Source organism: Talpa occidentalis, unplaced genomic scaffold, assembly GCF_014898055.3.
Source record: "Talpa occidentalis isolate TD23 unplaced genomic scaffold, MPIMG_talOcc4v2.1 talOcc4.9, whole genome shotgun sequence".
Taxonomy (NCBI): Eukaryota; Metazoa; Chordata; class Mammalia; order Eulipotyphla; family Talpidae; genus Talpa; species Talpa occidentalis.
In genome coordinates, this window is record NW_023605305.1 from 12,739,127 (window position 1) to 12,756,745 (window position 17,619).

At 36.7% G+C, this 17,619-nt stretch overlaps 1 protein-coding gene across 1 annotated transcript in view; it reads left to right on the plus strand.

The window, feature by feature from the left end:
* The window catches only part of KDM1A (lysine demethylase 1A), a 55,392-nt gene that overhangs the window by 22,646 nt on the left and 15,127 nt on the right, over positions 1-17,619 (plus strand). Inside the window, 7 exon segments of the mRNA XM_037498430.2 lie at positions 542-601; positions 5,399-5,532; positions 7,237-7,315; positions 8,255-8,347; positions 9,217-9,323; positions 11,458-11,539; positions 12,341-12,435. Coding sequence (XP_037354327.1) covers positions 542-601; positions 5,399-5,532; positions 7,237-7,315; positions 8,255-8,347; positions 9,217-9,323; positions 11,458-11,539; positions 12,341-12,435 — 650 coding nt within the window.

Below are 17,619 nucleotides of genomic sequence, written 5' to 3' on the forward strand. Positions count from 1 at the left end.
CTAGTATTTACATTAAATGAAATTTCTTTTGGAACTGTGTCTTATAGTCCCTGCTTTGAAAACAGGAGAATTTTTTCATTAAAATAATAAATCTTTTCATCTTATATGTATTCTTTATTAGATAGAAAGGTAAAGTTACAGAGATACTGAGCTGTCAGTATACTGTTGTAGCTCCAGGTCCTAGAGCCCATGTCACCCCACTCAGTCTAGCAACAAGTAGTAAAAGACATTGGAATCTCCTTTTTTCCCATTCAGCCTTAACTACTAAATAAGACTTACAGCAGGGATTTAGCAATCAGAAATACCATGTACTTTACTACCTTTCAACAAGAAGCAGCATGTAAAATTGAAATTTCTTGATCAGAATTTGGAAGACTATGATGTGATTTCCTGGGCCTTGATTCCAGAAGAAGGAGCTCTTTGAATATGGGTTTACTAGTTGGTGGTGAATCCATGAGTCACCGACTATTAGGCCTTTATGTCCAGATATTATCTTAATTTATGGAGTAAGGTCCCTGAGTTCTCCTCTTTCCTTCCACAGGGCAAGCAGGAGGACTTCAAGACGACAGTTCTGGAGGGTATGGAGACGGCCAAGCATCAGGTGAGGGTGGCATTAGATGCTTGCCACTTAGCAAGAGCCGCCAAGTCAGGGATTGATGCTTGCAAGTGTTTTTGGCTGTGGTATCCACGTTTTAGCCGGCAGTGCAGGGGAAATTTAACCCACGGAACAGAGCAGTATGATAGGCATATAGCCAGAACGAAAGCAAGCAAAGCCATTTGAAGTCCTCAGGCCGATCTCAGCCCTCCGCTTTTCTTCATGTTTTTGAGGAGATGGCGGGTATTTTTCTCCCCAGCAGCCTTTATCATGACAGTAAACATGATATAAAGCATAGGTATAAGAATCATGGGACCTTTAGAAGAAACATTGCTCTATACGTAGAGAGGAGAATCAGTAAGTTGGAAAGTCCTCAAAAAATAGGTCAGAAAGGCATTCTAGGACTAGTTGGAATTATGCAGGGAAGTGACTCTGTTTAGAAATGGTACTGGGCACATTTTTTACAATTAACATTATGTAGTTAATATTTCATATTTTAAACATTTTGTCTCTCAAAAGAAAATTATCTTTTAAAAAGTTTGCTCAAAATGCTCTTTCTTTTTAGACCAAACTATGAGATTTTTACTTCTAGAAAAAAGGTGTTAAGTGATTTATAGGGGCCCATCTGGAATAAAGTTCCAGGAATTCATAGGTGTATGTGTGGATTTCATCCTTTGCCTCTTAAAGGATGTTTTTGTGTGTTCCAGTACTCCAGTCTGGCTTACATATATATTTTAGAAAGAATTGGAATACATACATTAAATTACTTCATTTTTTGGAGTTTGTCACTTTCCAGGGTTAAGTTTACTTTAAAGGTATGTGTCTATTGAAGTTTGTGTATAGCACAGATACAGGGAGCATTCATATTTTACTTTCTTTGATCATAGATAGTTCAGTGTTAATAAAGAAGTCAGTATTTAAGGGGTCCAGAATGTTAAGAAATAGACTTCTTTAAATGCTATCCCAAGGACTGAGCTTGATAATCAGTACTTGATTATCTTAGGAGTTAAATTCCTTATTCAGAACCTCTATCTATGGCAGATAATAAACCTTTAAGAATACACAGTGTGCTATTGAATCTTCAATGGAATTGTTGTTGAAGATCAGGGATAATCTTTAGAATTTTAATCTTGGAAAAAATGCAAGTTTTCTTGTTACTTTTTGTTTTGTGTAAATACATTTGTTCTTTTGATTAAATAACACCAGTTGATTGTTGACAGTGAAAGCCGACTTTATATAAAACTGTAGTGCTACTGACTTATTAGAACATGAGTTTTAAGGTTTCTAGGAGTGGTGGTGACTATTCTGAACCTTTCAAGAGCTCTCTTCAGATCTTTGTCATGTTCACAAGCATGCATTTGCGAGATGATCAGAGATAGAAGCATGGGCTTATAGGTGATCAGCGTTCTTCTCAATATAGTCAAATGACTCTCATGAGTCTTTTGTGACCAGGATCATATCTTGACATTTAAAAATCTACATCAAGTTTGCATATACATCCTAAATCTTTAAAGTTAGATGGGAACTTGAAGTCATTTTGTTTAGCTTCCTGCCTTTGGAGTATTGTATCACCCCTGTTTTATGGATAAGATCTGAGACAGTGAAATCAATCAGGGTTATGCCAACAGATGTTTTGTTTTTTATGCATAGACTCTTCCTTATACCCTCACTCATAGAATCATTTAACGTTTGAATTAATTGAAAGCATAAGGAATTGTATGATTCTCCTCTTTTTTTCCCTCCTTCCCCAATTCTTTACTCTTTATTTTTAAACTCTGATAGGACTGGATATGGTACATCTGTAGTTATTTGATTTTAGGTATTTTGTATGTAGATCCACCAAGCTTTTGTTTTCATTCTTCAACTAGAAATCCTGTTTGCAGTTGATTTATCAGCTTGGGGTGGGGGGAGTCAAGTAACTCTTCTCTATTTATTTTTACTTGTTTCCTTATTGTACTCGGGATGCTACCTGTATCATATCAGAATAGTGGAGAGAATGATTTCCAGGAATAGAACGCCTTACATAGCCTAATTTACTCCTGTCCCCTTTTCTGTCTCTGCTATCTCTGAGAAAATCTAAATTATTCCCTTAAATATGTCTCTACTTTTACTGTGTTTTCAGAGAAAGTGTAAGCCAGTCAGACCATTAGAAAGGGTAGTTCTACTTTAGTGTGACTGCATTCTGAAAGGTAATGTTGGAGTTTTCTGTGTAATGTGGTAAGAAAGAGGAATTGAACAGAGGCTAAGTTTGCTATGAAGCAACCTTGGGGCTTTAAAAAAGTTTAGATAACGTTTTTGGAACATTCTAAATTCCCAGAATACCAGATTCTGTTAAGTGCATACAAACACCAAAATATAAAACTTTTCCAGAATCAAGTGTAAATTATTTCTGTATTATCTGTACTACTAGTAGATTTTTTTTTTTACCGGTAATTCTTTTAATAAGGATATTATTAAAATCAGCTGTATTTAAAGTTTTCCATATAAATGAGATATGTAGGAATTAGATTATCCAGAGTGGTTTATTAGTTCTTTTTGGGACTATCCTATAAGAAAGATGTTTGATTTAGCCTCTTACGAGTTTAGGTTCCAAATTAACATATATATTTAGATTTTTATCTTACAGATTTTCTGCCTTGATTTTGATAATAGTCTTCTTCCAAAATACTAGTCTCGATCTCTAAAAACCAAAAGGAAGGAAATAATCACTGAAAGTTTTAAGAGATTTTCATTTTAAAAATTTGATGAGGTATTTAAAAATGACTAGGGTGGTACAGATGTTGTATGAAGACAGAGATGGAGAATAATGTTCCATGCATAGTTTAATGTTACAGCTTTTGCTTTCTTTAAATTCCTTTTGTAAATAAACTTTTGATGTTTGATTTAGGGATACTTTAAAACTGCCACATGATTTTTTATAAATAAAAAAAGTTTCAAAGTCTTAAAATTCTGTAAGTTAGCCTACTATATATATTATGAGTAATTTTTGATGATAAAGAACACTTGGAATGAGGAGCCATATGTAATATAAATTTAGTGGGGTTTTTTCCCTACATCATTTTTGTCATTGACAGTAGTATTTTACAGTAGGATTGATATTCAGTGACCATGTATGAAACATAGAAACTAATTAGCATAGAAAGGAAATTACCCCTATTTTTGAGAGGGTGTTTGTAGAGTTCATCGATTTTCATGTAAATAGTACACACTCAAGAATGCATGAAGATGGAGCCTATTTGAGAGATACTTGGTCTAAATACTCAGAATTATTGAGTAGATAATGCTCCTTATAATGTGACATGGTTTTGATCTTAGTTTTGTTTTCTATTTTTTCTATTTTGTTTTTGATTTGGGGTAGTGGACTGGGAGCATGAAAGCTGTATAGTTTTAGAAAACTTTTCATATTGCTGTAAGAAACTATATTCTTGACAGCATTTCTTCCATTTGTGCCTTATAATTTCATGCTCTGCCCTCAACAAAATATGACTCTTTATGATTACTTTTTCATCTAAGGTATAATTAATTATCCTGGCAGTCTTTAATTTTAGGTTGGGATTCATTAAATGTGAAGATTGTTGATCTGATACAGTAATGTGGACACCATATTTGTGCCTTTACTGTTTACCTTGGGTGGATAGATTTTTCTCCTTTTTCCAAGAACAGTGTTTTTTAATGTGCAGTCTATTTTAGAACTCTTGTTAGCCATTATTTTTAACTCGGTAATGTTTGCCACTAGAATTGTCTTTGTGGAAACTACGCCTTAGTAGCTTAGCTGTTATTTTCCTAGTTACATCTTTACCTGTCTTGTTTTTTTATATTCTCTATTACCTTTCATTTAATTTTGTTTATGTGCTTCAGAAATAGTTAAATGTGGTTATCTGGTGCCCATTTTGTTATTTATATTTAATTATTTCAGCAGCATTACTTAAAATAGTGTCTGGATATTTTCATAAGCTACTGGCTAAGTATTTTTTTTATAAAGTGAGCTCAGAAACACAAGTAAAATATAAATGTATTTCTAAGCAGACCTTAGATGGACTTAACCACCAGCTTATACAAATAATCAATTTAATAACTACTTTAAAAAGTTTCAAAATAGCATATATTTTACTGGTATATAGGATACACACTGTATGTATGTGTAGTGTATAGTGTATGTAATAACTTTAATTGTATCATGTGGCAAAGTATTTCAAACATTTTTGTCAAAAAAGACAAAATTCCTTGCTTTCTTCTGTCACATAATTTTGGTCTGCTTAATTTCTTTTACTGCTTGCCTGTGCTGAATTATGAGAACTAATGGTGAACCATTGATGAGATCATGTGTTTCATACTCTTGGGTATTGAATCTGGGGTCCTCTTCATGTTTCCCACTGTAACACTAAAAGAAGGCACGTAATTGTGTTTTTCACTCCATAGCCTCTTTTGCTTTCCTGGCTCTTCAGTTTTAAAATCACTATCAGTGATGCTAATTTTAGTTAAGAGTATTTGCCCATATTATAAAGTTATTTTGTGAATGAAGAAAATATTCTAAATGCCTTGTTGTCATGTTTTATACGGTATATTGTTTTACTCATTAGTAAACTGTAAATTTTGGAATAATAAAAGAGTGACTGAATCCTGCAGATGTTTCAGCTTTTGAGCATATTACTTGTTTGTAAAAATGGAGGTGAGCTCAATCTGACTGAGGGAGGCAACGCTTTACAGAGATTTTTCAGACAGAAATGGAGTTTGGGAGAATAATCATTATTCCTAGTTATGATTCTTGCAGTTTTCCCAGAAGTCCTTTGCTTTCTTTGCTAGGTGTAGAGGGTGCAGCTTTCCAGAGTAGACTTCCCCATGACCGCATGACTTCTCAAGAAGCAGCCTGTTTTCCAGATATCATCAGCGGACCACAGCAGACTCAGAAGGTTTTTCTGTTCATTAGAAACCGCACAGTAAGTATCCATGTCAGCTTTTCCCCCTGCCTGGATAATGAAAAGTGTGTGTGATTTTTATAGAGAACATAGGGGGGTAAAAAGAAACCAGGGGAAGAATTTTTAAATTGCCTGTAAATACTGTTATCTAGAGATAACCAAAATTAGTGGGATTTTTCCTTCAGGTATTAAGTTGAATCAGTTTCTGTATGTAGCATCCATATTTGAGCTAACTGGACTTTTTAAGACAAAATTATCATATTTTAGTTTCATTGGGTTTCATTTCACCTTTTACTTGAATGACACTATGGCCAAGGGTCCAGACTTAGGGAGGAACTGTGCCTTGGTTAGTCATGGTCTTTGGCAGTGAAATAGGACATAAGTCGTTTTGTTTGTTTGTTTGTTTATTTAAAGATTTATTTATTTATGCATACAAGAACTGGGGCACAGGCTAGAGATGCGGGAGGTGAGAGAATTCACCAGAGACAGAGTGGGGAACAGAACAGGCAGAGTGACCGAAATACACTGCAGAGGGGAGCAGTGGGCAAGACAGGAGAGGTCTGCTTCGCCATGTGGGTTGCTCCCTGGTGGGCTGGGGATCAAACTTGTGCTGCAGAGGCTTCGGGTTGCTTCATAGTGTGGTGCTTAACCCATTGCGCCACCAGAGAGGCCCTTGAGACAGTACCAGTTATATTCTTGACAAAGAAACTGTTTGTTTGTTTATTTTTTGGGTAAGAATCATAATACCAATTTTCTTACCTTAAACTACATCTTGCTTCCAGATTTAAGTTGCAACTTTAGGGTTATTGAATTAGAATCTATTTTCTTAGCGTTATTTTATAGGCTGGAGGACCGAGGCTGGTATCGAAGGGTGAGGAACTCAGGCCCAAGGAATTCCACTTTTTCTTAACAGCAACCACAAAGAAAAGTGGAGGGTGCATATGGATTTGTTACTATGTTTATTTACATATAGCCACGTTAACTCTTTTGAAAATTTTTTATGGAGCAGTCTTTATTAAATTTTAGCTAAGACTTAAATATGGTGGCATTTAGTTTGTCTTGCATTTTGTGGATACATATTCAATTCGAAGGTAATTAATGTTGGAGCCCATTGGTTGTGTCATATTTTTCATTCATCTTACTGCCTTCTCAGCAGTATTCAAAATAATTGAATACATCTTTCTCCTTAAACACATTATTCCCTAAGCTGAGTTACACAGCATTCTGGTTTTTCTCCTGCGTCCCTGGTTGTTGCCTGCTTTGTAGGCTTATTCTTAACAACAGGCCATTGTTTCCTCTTTCACTGACCCTTTTTCAGTGAATGGCATACTGACTCATTTAGTTGTGCAAGCCAGAAACTGAGGCCATGGCACCTCATTCCCCCCCCCCCGCCCCACCCCACAAACACACCTGATAATTTGATTTTGTGGATTTTACCTACTTATTATCTTTGGAGTCACATAATCCAGGTTTAAATCCTAATTGCTGTCTACCGGCTGATTTTGGCAAGTTACTAGGATTTTTCTTTTTCTGGGCCGAATATCTCCTAGCCTCTTCAGCAATTTTCTCACTTGATACAGTTTCGTGTTCACCACTTTCTTTGTCAAGAATATAACTGGTACTGTCTCATTAAAAAGAAAACTCATAAAGTGAAATGCATATTTTAAATTGGTCAAATGGTATATAGTTCTGTTTGCAATACAGTTTTTATATATTTAAATGCAGTTGCAGTTATGGTTAGATAATCCAAAGATTCAGCTGACATTTGAGGCTACTCTCCAACAACTGGAAGCACCTTACAACAGTAAGTAATGTATTTAATAGTATTAGTTTTGGACTAGATTGTGAAAATTGATACTCCCAGGAGTCTCATGGTTTCTTGCTAGTGAATATTTTCATTCATATTTCTGTATTATTTCATGTTTTTTAATTGTTTTCTTGGTTTTTAAATTGTGTTGACAAGTGAGTTCAATGGCTAATAATAATCCCCAGACTTCTGATTCAACTTTAATTGATGAAGTACTTTGTTGGATTTGATTAACTGCCTATCTGACATCCTCATTTCTCCTTTGCCAAAAATAAAGTCTTACAAAATTTTTGCCACAGTTAAATGAGCATAATGCTACTTTAAAAGTGTTGGTTTCTGTCCTTTATTTCATGAATAATGGAATGGGGTATCATTCTTAAAATTTCTAACTTATATGTACCCGTATTATTTGGAGTAAAGATATTCCCGTGTTTATCTTCTTACAATTCAGATTTAGGCGAAATTTCTTCATAAATATACATTTCCTATATTTTCTGGCTTGATGAGTACTTAGTAATAAGATGCTGGATTTCCAGTTTAAGAAAAAATCATTTAAAATATTTGTTAATGGGAGAAGTCAGTTGTGAAAGCAGGAGGTTCAAGGATTTCTCTCATTGACCAGTTCTTTGCACTGCTACAGGGTGCATTTTTGTTTTTAAATAATTATTTACCCCCTTTATGGTGCCTAGATAATATCTGCCAGGAATCCAGGAGATAGATATTTTAGACTACCTCACAGGCTAATAATAGATACAAGAAATATAGGTATATTTTATAATAGATGTAAGTGATACTAAAGACAACCTGTGTCCTAAAGGAGTTACATGACTTGAAGTTACGGAAAACATGTATGGAGTGACTTCATGATGGAGAAATAGATTTTCTGTTTAAACTGCTAAAAATATAAACATGTTTTTAAATCCATTTATTTTGTAGGTGATACTGTGCTTGTCCACCGAGTTCACAGTTATTTAGAGCGTCATGGTCTTATCAACTTTGGCATCTATAAGAGGATAAAACCCCTCCCAAGTAAGAACCTCTCCCAGACAGTGAATTTCATGGTTTTAAGTTACAATTCTGGGATGCTCTTTTATTTCCAGAAAACTTTTAGCATTTTATTTTGATTTGTTAATCTGTATTTGGAGTAAAAATATTCTTGCAATTCAGATTTAAGTAAAATCTCTTCTTAAATGTTCATTTCCTATAATTTCTGGTTTGATGGGTACTTAGTAAAAGATAATGGATTTCTAGTTTAAGGAAAAAATCAATTAAAATTTTCGTTAAAAATGGAAGAAGTCAATTCTGAAAGCAGGAGTTTTGGGGATTTCTCTCATTGACCAGTTCTTTGCACTGCTACAGGGTGCATCTTTGTTTTTTAAATATTATTTACCCCCTTCATGGTATCTAGATAATATCTGCCAGGAATCCTGGAGCTAGGAATATTTTGAGTTTGTTTTAACACATTTTAATGCTTTAATAACTCTTCAAAAGGGGATACTAAAGACTGCCAAAGTAGTGCTTAAAGGAAATAGCTTTAGGAATAAATGGGTTGGCTGCTCAAGTTGTCCTGGTATAATTATGAGATAAAGAAAACAGATCATTCATAATAAGTTAGCCAAGGGTTACAGATACTGAAGCATATTATGAGATAATGAGATGATAATGAGAAAATAAATCTTAAAAGTTTTAACTTTTCAATATTGAATTAAAGTTTATAAGCTTCTAATACTTGTTAATTTGTATTCAGGGTTTCATATTTTGAAAATAACTGAATTGTTTGCTCTGTAAGACATCGTGACATGGTAAAAACCTGGAGGTTTTCATGACAAAAAAAGATAAATGTAAACTCTCATACCTACTACAAGATATTCTAATTTTTGTTCATTTTTTGCTTTTAGCCAAAAAGACAGGAAAAGTAATTATTATAGGCTCTGGGGTCTCAGGCTTGGCAGCAGCTCGTCAGTTGCAAAGCTTTGGAATGGATGTCACACTTCTGGAAGCCAGGGTAAGAATTCTATTTTGCATGTAGAAGCCTGATCAAATGGAAATAATGGTAAAATAGTTATCTGTTGCAAATTAAGAATTCCTGTAGCTTGAATGCTAAAGTGTATTGATTTGTTTAATACTCAAAGTTTTATAGATAGTGTTTTATATATTTTGGATAATGCATTTTTTTTTTTTTTTAAGATTTATTTTATTTATTTATTTATGCATACAAGAACTGGAGTGTAGGCCAGAGGTGCAGGGACTGAGAGGACTCCCCAGAGACAGAGTGGGAAGCAGAACGGGCAGATCTACTGAAATACACTGATGATGAGGGGAGCAGTGGGCGAGACAGGGGAGGTCTGCTTTGCCATATGAGTTAGCTCCCTGGCCAGGAATCGAACTTGTGCTGCAGTGGCTGGTGATGGCTTGATAGTGCTGGGACTTAACCCCCTTGTGCCACCAGGGAAACCCAGATAATGCATTTTTGACAGTACAACTTTGAAAAATGCCCAATGAGTATTTAGAGTTTGTAAATGATCCAGACACCTTTTTGAATAGTATTTTCAGATCATTGTTACTTACAGTAACTTTCGTATTTGGGGCCTTCACCACATCCTTTGTAGGAGGTAGTTATTTTCAGTGGTGAAACAGAGTGAATTGTATTCCCCGTTGGATAGTAAAAGAGAAAGTGTTGCTTCACATGCAGCAGCCATCTTTTAGGGCCTGATGAAACCAAGATATGGGTACCCTTATCAGTTGTCCTAGGGAGAAATGGAGGAAAAGGGTGCTGGCATAGATTGTGTTAGGGTCCTACAATTCAAATTATTTTCACGAGCTTCCCCCCCCCCCAAAGATTTATTTATTTATTTATACAAGCACTGGGTACAGTCAGAAGCGCGGGAGGGTGAGAGAATTCACCAGAGCCAGAGGCGAGAACAGAGCAGACAGACTGACGAAGTACACTGCTGAGGGGAGCAGCGGGCAGCAGGAGAGGTCTGCGTGCCATGTGGGACCCTCTCTGGCGGCCGGAGATCGAACCGGCACTACAGAGGCTGCGGGCAGCTTCGCAACACAGCGCTCAACCACTCCACCACCAGGGAGGCCCTTCACAAGCTATTTTTAAGATTTTTTATTTTCCATGGCTTAAACATCTCCCTGGACTCCCACTATTTAAAAGAAAACACTTTACCTAGGTAGCCTAAATAATCTAAAATTTTATACAAATTGTAAAAATGTTACAGTGCAATCCAAATCTCTTTTTACAAATTGCTAATTTTAAAAAATAATCTCTTCAGGTAGGGTATGGGGAAATAAATTTTTTTTTTATATAGTTTTACTAAAATTATCTTAAACTCAATTCAAAAGATATTCATGTGCCCTCTATAGAGGCTCTTATGTACTGGGAATATTGTATGGAATAATGGGATCATTATCCTTAATCTTGTGGAGTCTTAATCTAGTGTGCCCGTTTTTGTTTCGTGTTTTTTGGTTGCTTGGAATTTACAAAATATTTTCATATTATCCACCATTAAAGGGTATCACTTTAACTTAGTAAGGTTTCCCCTTATTTGAAAATCCCTGGGCAGCAAAGGTAAACCTGAGTTTATTTAGGAGTGAGAGGTATTGTCACAGGTTCATGCTAAGTAGACATTGCCCCTGCCATGGGACTGCACTGGAGAACCATTTATTATTGAAGTCATCTATCAAACCATTCACTGCTAACTATAGGGGCTGGGGGCCAAAAGTGGAACAGTGGTGGAGAGATAGCATTGAGTGTTGGAATCTGTGAACAAATATTTTCTATGTACATGTGCCTTGCTTAGTCTGTCCAATAAGTAGTATTAGAGACAGCTGGATAGAAAGATAGCAGTACCTGTGACTAAGTATGTCTTCTGGCTGTCAAATTGTTACCTTCCTTACATCACTTATTTCTATATTTATATGTCATTCGTGACCCACCACTTCCTCAAATAGTCGTCCAGTTAAACTTCATATACTCTGTATGCCCACAGCACCGTTAAGTACACTCCATGTGAACTGTAAACTACACTTTTCTTTTTAAATCATAAAAGATAGAAACCTGGGATGGTACCATGCCAGGTTCTTACAGTTAAAAATAGAATTATTTTAGCCATTTAATTTCTGAAAAACAGGATCGTGTGGGTGGCCGAGTTGCTACATTTCGAAAAGGGAACTATGTAGCTGATCTTGGAGCCATGGTAGTAACAGGCCTTGGTAAGTGCTTGGTTTTATATTGTAATACTTGTTTGGTCTGAGACTCCTAAGATTATTTAAGCTTGTATTTTAAAACCAAAGATTCAATTCTAAAATATATTTGCTTAGGGTACTGTTCTTACTGTTAGTGAGAGATAATTTTTTCTTATCAACAGCATTTTTATTTACTAATTATTTTTAAAAATTTTATTGAGGTACCATTGGTTTACTTTATTGTTAGTATTTTGTAAGTAGTGAAAGGTAAATTGACAAATAGTCTTTCTGAAAGTATATCTCAATATGTCCAAAATTTAAATTACATAAATACTTTGACCCAGCATATGCAATCTAAGGAATTACCCTAAGAAAATAAACAGGTGGACTGTGTTGTACTTGGACCATTTTTCATATGGTCTAGTGGATTAGAAGATTATTATATAATGAGAACTAATGAACCACTGAAGCTTATAGTGGCTCCATATTAATACAGCTCCATATTAATGTGAAATGATGTCAGCAATTTATTGCTGAGTTGAAAAAGATGGAAAAACAATAGATGCATCATAATTGTTTTTTGTGTATATATTTATAATTTTATGCACATAAAATCTGAAAAGATTGGCAACATTGTTAGCTACTTATGGAATTGTAGGTAATATTTTGCTTTATTTATGCTTATCTTACATATTATTTTACTTTGGGCACTTACCCTACCTAACCTTTGAGTATTTTAAATTTTGAGTAAAAGGGTTTTTTTTCCCTTTGGGGTTTTTGTTCTCTTTTCATAGGTTTGTTGAACTTAATTGTTTGAGTTTTTTCTAGGAGGGAATCCCATGGCAGTGGTCAGCAAACAAGTAAATATGGAACTGGCCAAGATCAAGCAAAAATGCCCACTTTATGAAGCAAATGGACAAGCTGTAAGTTGAGGACAAGCAGAACTTATCAAAATGTCTTTGGTTCAAGTGAGAAAAATGGGGGCAATGTCTGGATCTATATGCACACATATAAATAACTACTGAGGGTAGAAATGATGTGACATTCTGGTTGTTCCTCAACTTGAAGCTGTATAGGAAGGAATCATCATTACGTATGTGTAGATTTACATGCTTGGTAGACATATATCTTTAGACATTTAATGAAGGCAAGCTGGACAGCTAACCTTTTTATTTGACTGTGGCCACCTAGTCCAAGAGACGTGTAGAATTAATGCGTGATTCTTTACTTCTTTGTATTGTGCCTCCCATTGTGTGCTTTAGCTCCATGTGCTCTTTATAACTTTAATGTTTTGTTTGTAGGCTTAAGTTTTTGATGGACTAAAAATCAGATGGTTGGTGGAAGCCAGTGCTTAGATAGGTTAAAGTATTTGTTAACCAGTATTTGTTCCTGTTTTGCCAACTCTCCCCTATCTGGAGTGAGGGAGTCTAATTCTCAGGATATAAGCATCTTTATATTTTGAGTAAGGAAAACTTGCTGTGTATATGACTGTTTAACTGTTGTTACTGAAAGTGATCAGGTCCCAACTCTTGAGTTTTGTGTAGCCCAGTTGGACTTCCTCCTCTATTCCTGTCTTTAGGTTTTATAGGATTCATTCAGAGGAAACAGCTGTTTGGGGAATATTTAGTTTTTATCCCTACTGGATAAATCTGGATCCAGATTTCCTACCAGAGTTTTCGGGGTATTGGGAACGGGCAGCCTTCTGATAGAATAAACAAAATGAGAGCGAAGAAAAGTAGTAGAGGTGGAATCAACAATTCAGTAAGCTTCTATTAGTCTGCAAAGATCTGTAAAGGATACAGAGATGAATGAGACAGTCTCTGCCACATGAGACCTCAGAGTATAGTGGAACTTGTACACATTTAATTATTTTCCCCAACTTTTTATTACAAAATTGTCAAACTTATACAAAAGTAGATTGAGTATTATAAAGTATACTCTAGACTCCCATTTTTCCAATCTTGTTTCATCTATCTGGCTCTCTTTTTCTTTTGTCTGGAGCAAAACAAATCACAAACAGCAAGCAAATCACAAACACCAAGTGCTGAACATTTGCTAAGATCTAGGCACTATTCTAAGAGCACTAAAGATGTATTCTCTGCCCTCAAAGGACTGAAATTCTAGTGACTCCAGATATTTATAAGCCCAAGAGCATCAGGAATAATAGATGTCATTAAAATCTAAGTTTCTCACCCCTCTTCCCCCTACCCCAAAAAAGACCCTTGAATATATTATTCATAAATACACTATTAAAACAAAGCTTAAAGCATATTTGTTAAGGGTTAGAATGGTAAGTCTCTGTTGGTAAGTCTCTGTTGAAGAGCCAAAGGAGAGAGTCTCTGGTGGGGGAGAAGGTAAGAGTGGGGTGAGATTTGGAGTGAAGGAGAGCATTTGTAAAGGTGGCTGAGGACTTTGACATGTGGTTCTGGAGAGAAAGTCATTGGAGGCAAACAATTTAAATCCCTGGACTCTGGGGAAGGATGAAATTTTGCTGATGATACTGAAGTTTATAATTTAGGGTATATGTTGTCACTACTAGGCTGATTTGTTTGTGAAAGAGTTGAGAGCAGGGAAGTGACATGACCAGATAGGTGTTTTAGGTAGATGGGCAGTAATATAGAAAATTGAATGGGGAAGCAAGACTCCAAAGTGGCTATTACAGTAGCTCTCAAGAAGTAATGGAATCCAAACTAAAGATTATCACCGATAAGACACCATCTCTTTCTTTTGGGTATTTTGGAAAGTAGTTAGGTTTAGTCTTTCTAGCAGAAGAGCTTTTTTCTAGTAAAAATATCCAGAAAATTGTCTGCTATTTTGGTTTTAGAGGAGCTTTAACACAGTCAAAACAAGTTTTTTCCCTAAATAGTATACTAGTATTGCTCTTGAGAGTGGTGTGCAACCAGCTGCCAGTCTATGAACTAACTATTGGTTACCAGCCAGAATATAAATAAGTAACTACATTGTTAACCATACTATTCAGATGATGACTTTATTTTCTTTTGTAGCAAACTCTCAATGAAGGAAATGGTGTGTTAATTCGCACTCTGGCATAAACTCCTTATCTCTCCATTACCAGCCTTTGAATACCACTGTAGTAAGCAACTCTTAAGCTGTTGTGTGGTTTTCAGTATTTGTATACAGGCATATTTTTCCAAGTGAAATTTGTAGTTATCATTTATAGGATTTTTTGAAGTTGGTTTGTGTTTGGTTCAGTAACCATGTAATAGGGAGAATTCTTTAAGCATTCTCAAATTTGGGGAAAAATTCTTAGGACCTTTGAGTTCTGCTTGCCTCTAAGTTAGTTAATCAAACATAAGAAGTCATGTTGGGCCTCCTCGGTGGCGCAGCGGTTGAGCGCTGGGTTACGAAGCTGCCTGCAGCCTGTGCGGTGCTGGTTCGATCCCCGGCTGCTCCCCGGCCACAGGAGGAGGGTCCCGCATGGCGCGCAGACTTCTCCTGCCATGCCCGCTGCTCCCCTCAGCAGTGTACTTCGGTCCTTCTGCCTGCTCTGCTCCCCGCTCTGGCTCTGGTGAATTCTCTCACCCTCCCGCGCTTCTGACTGTGCCTACTGCTTGTGTATATAAACAAACAAACAAATAAATAAATCTTTTAAAAAAAAAAAAGTCATGTTAATGTTTCTGTTCCTAGTAATCTAGCTCAGGATAAGAACAAAGAACTACTGATCAGTAGACCAACTTTGGCTTATAGGGCAAGGGATAAGAGTTAGAGCTCCATTCATTTATTCTTTTTTTTTTTTTAAAGATTTATTATTTTTATTTATTTAATTTATTTATACAAGCACTGGGTACAGTCAGAAACACGGGAGGGTGAGAGAATTCACCAGAGCCAGAGCGGGGGGCAGAGCAGGCAGAAGGACCGAAGTACACTGCTGAGGGGAGCAGCGGGCGGCAGGAGAGGTCTGCGCGCCACGTGGGACCCTCCTCCGGTGGCCAGGGAGCAGCCGGGGATCAAACCCGCGCTGCAGAGGCTGCGGGCAGCTTCGCAACCCAGCACTCAACCGCTGTGCCACCGGGGAAACCCCATTCATTTATTCTTAAAATTGCAAATAAGTTTAATGGCTTTAGAAATCTAAGCAGTAAGTGGGTCAGTTGTTTCATTCTCCGTTTTGCAGAGGAAGAATTTAAAGCGCAGACATATGTTTGCCTAAGGTTATGATAGCCAGTAAGTTGTAGAGCCAGAATCCACTGCCTGGTGATCCAGTTGAAATTCTTATTCTTGTATTATGACTCGCTGATGATTTCAGAGAAGGTAGGACCAGGGTTCACTGTTGTGTGTAGGTCTGCAGCTGCCTGTGTGACTGCATCAGCTGGCTTTCCTTCTCAAAGGAAATAGTTACTGTTAGGGAACAAGGCCCACCTAGAGTGAAAACGCATTAAACCATTTTTTTTTCTTTACATTTATAAAATGTAAATGGATTCAATGGGACTGTGTTCCTCCATTCTTTGTGAATGGCCTCCGTGGTAAAGAGGGTGATTTGATGGTTCTTTTGCTCTCATCCTGTACAAGGCCAGCAATAAACTCAGTTGTAAATATCATTTGTAATGCTGTCTTAGGACATATCACCATAATCAGCTATTTTGCTGCTATAGGCAAAAAAATCACATAGCAAGCAGTTTGTGTTTTATTATCTTGTAATTGTTTTAATCACAATCATAAGACCCCTGAAAGAGAGTCTCAGTTCTCTCTGGTCCTGCATTGGCAGCTAAAATGTTGATCTGTGTTTTTGACAGAGGAAGCTCATTTTATAAAAGATTCTGGAATGACTAGAGCAAGGGCTTCCCTATCTGGTTCTAATATGTATAACCTTATAAATGGAAGTGTCTTCCAAGCCTGTAAAAATAATTAGAGCTAATATAGCAACTGCCCTCAGATTGACTAATGATGGAATTACAATCTGAATTATGTTATATAGGTGGCTGTGGAGAAGGTTGAGGAATAAAGTAATTAATATCTCATGTACATCTGGGGAGTCCCCAGTGAGGAAACCAAAAACTTGGATTGGTTGGGAGATGGGGGAAATGATTCTGAATGTTTTCTGCATCTCCTGTACACCAGCTACTAACTCAGAGGCTTTCGATTCTAGATTTTGTGCCTCTCCCCCCCCCCTTTGGAGTGTGTTATCTTAATCAGCTTCTTGTGATCTTGTAGCATTCTGCATTACAGTGTCCCTGGTGTCCTTTTGTCACAGAGAAATGTTACCAATGAGATCCAAAGACTCAGTAACTTCTTGGAAAAATAGCTTGATTTTCTTTTGGGGAATAAGGTAATACTTAAGGTGACTGGTGCCAGGTCTCTTACAAAGACTGTTAACAGGATATGCTCAGTACCTATCATAACTTAGTAAGTTTTTTACTGTATCATATGGTACTAGGTCCTAGATCAGGCTACTTGGCCTTTCCCCTTTTCATCTTCCTGTGAGGAAGTACCCTTAGTGTCTTTAAGGCATTCTGTCTCTACCCTTTAAAATCATGACTGCCAGTCCCTGTTTTTTATAAATGTAAAATTCTCATGCCTTCTTTTAAGTTCCTGAAGCTGTAAAATGTTGTTTTCCCCTTAACTATATATGTAATATTTACTTTGCTATATTTAAACTATATTAATTTATTCATTTAATAAGAATTTTCTTTTTTTTTTTTTTAAAGATTTATTTATTGATTGATTGATTGATTGATACACATACATACATACAAGCACTGGGTACAGTCAGAAGCGCGGGAGGGTGAGAGAATTCACCAGAGCCAGAGCGGGGTGCAGAGCAGGCAGAAGGACCAAAGTACACTGCTGAGGGGAGCAGCGGGCGGCAGGAGAGGTCTGCGCACCATGTGGGACCCTCCTCCGGTGGCCGGGGAGCAGCCGGGGATCGAACCGGCACTGCAGAGGCTGCGGGCAGCTTCGCAACCCAGTGCTCAACCGCTGCGCCACAGGGGAGGCCCTAATAAGAATTTTCTGAGCACTTCTACCATGTGCTAAAAAATGACTGGTATGAGCTCCTCGAGACCATGTGTTTGCCTTCTTTACACAACAACATAGTTACTGCTTTAGGGATGTCAGTTATTTACAGCCCTTAGAAGAGTCCTTTGAGTTTA